The 6,000-nt window shown below is 37.8% G+C and overlaps 1 protein-coding gene across 8 annotated transcripts in view; it reads right to left on the reverse strand.

Annotated features, from left to right (window-relative positions):
• Positions 1 to 6,000, reverse strand: part of Zfhx4 (zinc finger homeobox 4) — a 187,313-nt gene that overhangs the window by 150,219 nt on the left and 31,094 nt on the right. For 7 of the 8 annotated variants that reach the window (XM_052718477.1, XM_052718473.1, XM_052718478.1 and 4 more), the window contains exon 3: positions 4,708 to 5,210. In XM_052718477.1, coding sequence (XP_052574437.1) covers positions 4,708 to 5,210 — 503 coding nt within the window. The remainder of the gene's footprint in view (positions 1 to 4,707; positions 5,211 to 6,000) is intronic. The other variant, XM_052718480.1, reaches the window with a different exon arrangement.

The raw sequence follows: 6,000 nt of genomic DNA on the forward strand, positions 1-6,000 counted from the left end.
TATTTCCACGTTCAGGTTAATGTTTAGTCTGGGCAAAGAATAACTTTTGTTGATCTCTGAAAACAGCTTTCTTCACCTAAACAAATGCCTAGAATAAGAGTAAGAGCAACCTACTTGGATTTCTCAGAGCATACCCATATTGCAATTTCCTTTGTATGTTGCCGTACACGCAAATGCGCCCTGCAGCATCTTCTAAGAACTTTTACCATCACACAAGAACAGTGACATCCATGACTCAAATGGTACATACCTGGTATATTTGATTTTAAATTGCAAAGCTGGTTTGAAATTGGGCATATGGTTATAAAAATACCTGTGGCTCACCGATAACTTCAAACCGTTCAGTATTTTCTACTAGTAAAAGCAGCAAAGGGTTAGGCGATGCCAGTCATTCAGTGGCTTGTTTCCTTTGCACATGCTTCCCTTGCTCTGCCCACCTCATGCTCTTCTATGTCCCCTTCCCCTCCCCTCGAGTTTTAGCACTTAATCTGGATCTTTTCTTTAATCTAAATCCTAAATAAAGAGAAAAACTAAAAACTCTTCCTTGGGTCTATGTCACCCTATAAGTTCCTAGGACTAAACCGTGTGTGTGTGTGTGTGTGTGTGTGTGTGTGTGTGTGTGTGTGTGTGCGTGTGTGTGTGTGTGCCACTACTCACCATAAAGACAAACTAATGCTTCAATGCTTTTAGCCTTTATGAGATCCAAATAGCCACACAGCAGTGGGGAAGTCAGATAGGCTCCTGTGCCTTGCTCCCAGCAGAGGCCAGGGAGAAAGCAGCTCAAGTAGTTAAGCTTTTGCCTTTGAACCAGTAAAGTTGTGAACACTCACACATTCACACAGGAAGAGGAGGGCTGTCAGAGGACACAGACAGCTAAGCATGGGCATGTTCCACACAGGGAAATAGTTAAGCCAAAGGGCTGGCCGGAAAAGTCAGCCTCGCAGAGCCAAGAACACACTCGAGTGTATTCTGGACTGCTGCCCAAGCCTTCCTTGATTGCCCTAACTTTCATGTATAATGCTAAGCGGTTGTCATTACAACTTTCCACTGAATTCGTCAGAAAATGCCAGGGCTCACTTAAGAAGCAGAGCAAATTACAATGCTTTTTTAGAATGAAGGCTGAGAGATGCTAAAGGAGGTCCTTTAATACGCTCCTCAGTCGACTCATTAGTTTATTACATCATCCAAACATTTAGCGAGGACCCAGACCTAAAAACCAATTCACTAAAACTTTTAAGAGAATATAAAAGCAGGAAATTTTAAAAATATAATGTAGCCTGGTAAATTAACTTATCTTAAAACCACTGTTGCGTATTTACACAAGTATGTATGTAGACATTAACCTGCAAGACCTAGTTTAACGCTCTGCACACTTAGCACCATTGTTAGGTTCATTTTACACATCCATCCAGGCACTAACAGGGAAGAGTAAGGGCAACGTAAAATAGTTCTTTTCTCTTTCCTTTTCCTTGACCAATTTTCTTTCATCATTAAAGTTTCTGGATGAAAACTACGTCAAGATAAGACTGTATTAGAACTTCAGAGAATGTCACTTGAAAAAAATGAGGAAGATTTTTGAGTAATAACAGAGTTGCTTCTCAGGAAAGTAACACTACACTACCAAAGTGAACACAGTTTTTTTTTTCCTTCCAGTCATCCTTAGCAATAGACATAACAGTTTTTTTTTCCTCTGGTCCATATGGAAACATCATCAACACATTCTGCCTCTGGGTTCTTTGCCAAAATACCATAGCCCACAAGCCATCTACCTTAAACATAAAAGGAGAGGTGTTTTTCTGGTCAAATAAAGAAATAATTTTTACTGCCTCCCCTCTAATGTTAAATCTGACTAAATCCTGCCAAATACATTAAAACAACATCTGTAAAACAGATTTTCATTAAATTGATCAGTTTAAAGTTAAGCAGCTCGGCAGATGATGCTTCCACACTAACCCTTAACCTTTAACTTTTAACCTCTTTAAACGGGATAAAGCCCATAGTTCTTTTAGGTGATGCTTCTTCAGCTTGACAACGCAGTGAGTAGAGTGTTTTATTCAAATTGAACTGACACGTCGCCCCATTTAGAGTGTTATGAATCAATATGTTGTCAATAATGAGCAAAGCTGTTTCCTCACAGCTCTGTGTCTGTCTTACAATTGTAACCTGCCACTTTCCTCTAATGTCTAAATAATTCACAATGCAAAATGGTGCAAATTAAACTCTTAATGAAAATAAATTTTATAGAGAAGATTATTGTCTAGTTATTAACTCTGAAACTATTTTAAGTCTAATTTTAATATTTAAGTCATATGATAAACCATGGTTTTTTTTTTCCAGGCCCAAGCCAATTTGTTAGTTTCTCATTTAAAAGCAATTAATGTTATTTATGAACCAATTTTATTTTGCTGAGACAAGTCAGCCAAGCTAATCTCCTCATCACTGTGCTTGAAAGGCTCTATGTCTGAATCATATCGTTTTTTGAATTGAGTTCGGAAATAGCATGCTCAATACATAACTACTTGAGAGTGTTTTTTCTGACTATTTCTAGAAATATGCAAAAAATATAGTTGAATTGTTGGATAATAGGTTTCAATACTCAAATATTTTTGGTATTCTTTGAATTTAATGTAATTTTTTTATAATAACTTTGTCTGCTGGGCATATTTCAACACTATATTGGGTATACTTGGCTAATTAAGGGATAACCACCTGAACATATTCTGTATCTTACAGGATCTGTAAGATAACTATGCATCTTTTGCTTGTGGGGTAGAATGTGCTCTCAGCATCATAGCCTTCTTTAGAGTCAAGCATTTATTGTAATTGTTTTTTATGGATTCAAAGTCAACTTCAAGTTGAACCCTGGTCCTGTAGGAGTAAGGTGGTTAACTCATTCTTACAGAAAGAATTGCATGAACTTATACAAACACACACACACACACACACACACACACACACACACACACACACACACACACATACACACACACACACACACACACACACACACACACACACACAAACCTATCAACATATGAAGAATTATCAGACAGTTTGGATTAAATAACTCTTTTTAAGAATATAAACAATAACACTCTCCCTTTCACTAGGTTCCCACCTGAGAGTAATAAAATAGAAAAATCTGTACATTTGTATCTCCTATGCACAACATGTTAATTTAAAGTGTTAGAGGAACTGCGTGAATATAAACACAGTTCATGAATATTCTATATAGCTCCCAGGGTCTAAATCTATTATTTATACAAACTTAATGTTTGCTTTTTTTCTCCTAGGTATTCTAAAACTTTTAATAGGTCAGGTATCAACAGGAAAAAAAAAAGTAGGCAATGGAGCAGTTGTCAACTGTTGCTGCAAAACCCATGAATTATAATACAATTAATCCTTTATATTATATTTTCAATAGCATTGAGGTAGAAGTGCTCCATCTTACATTAGGGCCTGCACTCCCCACAAACGGAGCAGCCCAAATCTAACGCTTTCATTATCGATCTACAGAGTACCAATATTGCAGGAACAATGTTACAAATTCTCACAGTGAGACTGTAGCTTTTTGTGCATAGTACATCTATCTAAAATTCAAACAGGGACAACCCAAGTGCACAGCATCAGACCAATCCAAATAAATAATTCCCGAGTCGAACCCAGATGGCCACATCTGCTCTTGCTGTTGTGTTTGCAATTTTAAATAGGATTAGCTATAGGTACTATAATTGTTGGTTGACTCCTGATAGTATAGTTATCACTGATTTCTAGTATAAATCAATAGATAACACTTGCAAAATGGATTTTGTAATCATATTTAGAGCTTGTTACAATGACTAATGGTTTGCAATATTTTCTGAATTTTAATATCCTCTAGACAAAAGAAGTTTTTTAATAAGTAACCAAGTTATTCATCATAGAAATGACTGAGCTATACTTGTACAGGAACCAAAATGATCAAGGCAATCCGTGAACTAGCTACAGAAAATAAATTCTTCAGTCATTAGGGTTCAGAAAACATCAACATGAGTTGTGCAATACATGCTGCTCATCACTCTCACGTATGAAGAACATCTGCATAGTTTATCCCAGTAAAGAAGTATACTTGTCATCTTAAGAACGTATTTATGTATGCCACACCCTTTTGGGACTAGAGGAAGCATGACTAGTTGGAAAAGCAATCATGCAAAAGAACAACAGAATTTCCTTGTGAAGACTTCCAACTGATGCTGAGGAAGATTGTGTTTATTCTATGTCAGCAAGAGTGAACGTACACAAACGTTCTGTTTGGGTCATTCCTGTTTATCACCAAACAAATGACTCATTTAAAGTATAGGCACTGTTTGTGTCCTCTGCTCCCTGCCTCCATTAACACTTAGTGCCACTATATTTTGGTTTTGTAAAAATAATAAATAAAAACAAAACTTTAAAGTACTATTTTCCTAATGACACTATCCAGAAAATTTTCTTTTCTTATAGGAAGCCAGTGAAGCAATCTATGCCCCTGAGATAGACAGAAATAGGGCAAGGAGCTAATCCCTAGTTTTCACCGCTGTGCATTCCATATACCTTTAGGAACGGCAACAGAAATTGTGCACCTTGATCCTCGCACCTGCCCTCTCCTTGCTGGTCTGTGCTCCAAATTCTGAAATGGTTAATGCCCTTGTCTACTGTGCACCAATGAAAATGGATAGCACTGCTTACCTTGTAGAGTTTCAGAGCCGCCTCGTGTCTGTGATTGGTGGTATGCAGACGTAATTTATCCACACTGTTGGTGTAGTAGTCGCAGGCGTTACACTTTAGGTGAACAGGGTTGCCAATGGCAATGCACTTCAGCCTCCACTCATTGCTTTTGCCCCCTTCTTTGATGTGGGCCACCAGCTGGTATTTCTGCATATGCTTATCAGTCTTGCAGTGGAGCTGGAAGTTGGCTTTGAGCTGGGTGTTGTAGTTGCAGAGCTTGCACTGGTAGATATCTCCAATTACAGCCCTCCATTCCTCTTCAGGGAGAGAGCGCTCGCTGTTCACATGCACACTTAGGGCCTCCAGGCTGTCAGAGGTGAATCTGTTGCAAACAGCACACTGGAATAGCTTCAGCGCCGGGTCACTGATATAAGGTGACAGCTCTCCTGCAGTAAGGAGAGACGGGTCATCACCCATTAGCTGACCACTGGCAAGCCGGATTTCAGGCGGCAGCTCATTATTTACTACAGGAAAAAAAAATTAAAAGGAAAAATAGAGACTAGAAAACACAGCACACACAAAAGAACGTAAAATAAAGTCTTGACAAGGAATGGGCTTTCTCTAGAGCTTAAACTATAAAAAGCTGTAATAGGATTGAATCGGGATCAATTACAATTATCCCTTTCAACTTCTAAATTCCCTCATCAGATATCTTTAATTACTCCTACTGGGCATGATGATGTCATTCTGAAATTTGTATTTTCCAGTACAAGAAAGTTGATCAATACCATAACAAAACAGTCACATGTTTGTGATTTAAGAGCCTAGATAGACTTACATAAACACTAATTGTTATTTCCCAATTTGTCTTAAAGCTTCATGGGATTTGCCTAATTCTGCACTGGTTGTCTATAACGTACTCCCAAATACCTAGATAAGGAAATGGTATTATTGTAGGTTTAATTACGAGCAATCACAGGCATTAATTTTTTTTAAATATTTAATTAAAATCATGATAGCTCAAGTTTGATATCTTGGAGAATAATCACCCAAACTGAACCTGTAAATGCTGCCAAGCTTATGCAAATTAGCATTTGTTAATGGACCTATTAAATGTGGACAGAATTTGCTAACTTCTTATATGTTGTCATTAATCTCCTAACTCTTCCATCTCTGAAGTTAATTTAGCTTTGAAGTAGAAACAAGGACAGTTTCCCCATGCAGTTTAAGAGAAAACCCTTTCTAGTGAACTGTCCCCCGTTTGCTAGTGCTCCCTCACAAGAGGTCACGTGAAAATGTGATCCAAACCCGACA

Source organism: Peromyscus californicus, unplaced genomic scaffold (genome assembly GCF_007827085.1).
Source record: "Peromyscus californicus insignis strain IS unplaced genomic scaffold, ASM782708v3 Scaffold_5__1_contigs__length_169319896, whole genome shotgun sequence".
In the NCBI taxonomy this organism is placed as follows: Eukaryota; Metazoa; Chordata; class Mammalia; order Rodentia; family Cricetidae; genus Peromyscus; species Peromyscus californicus.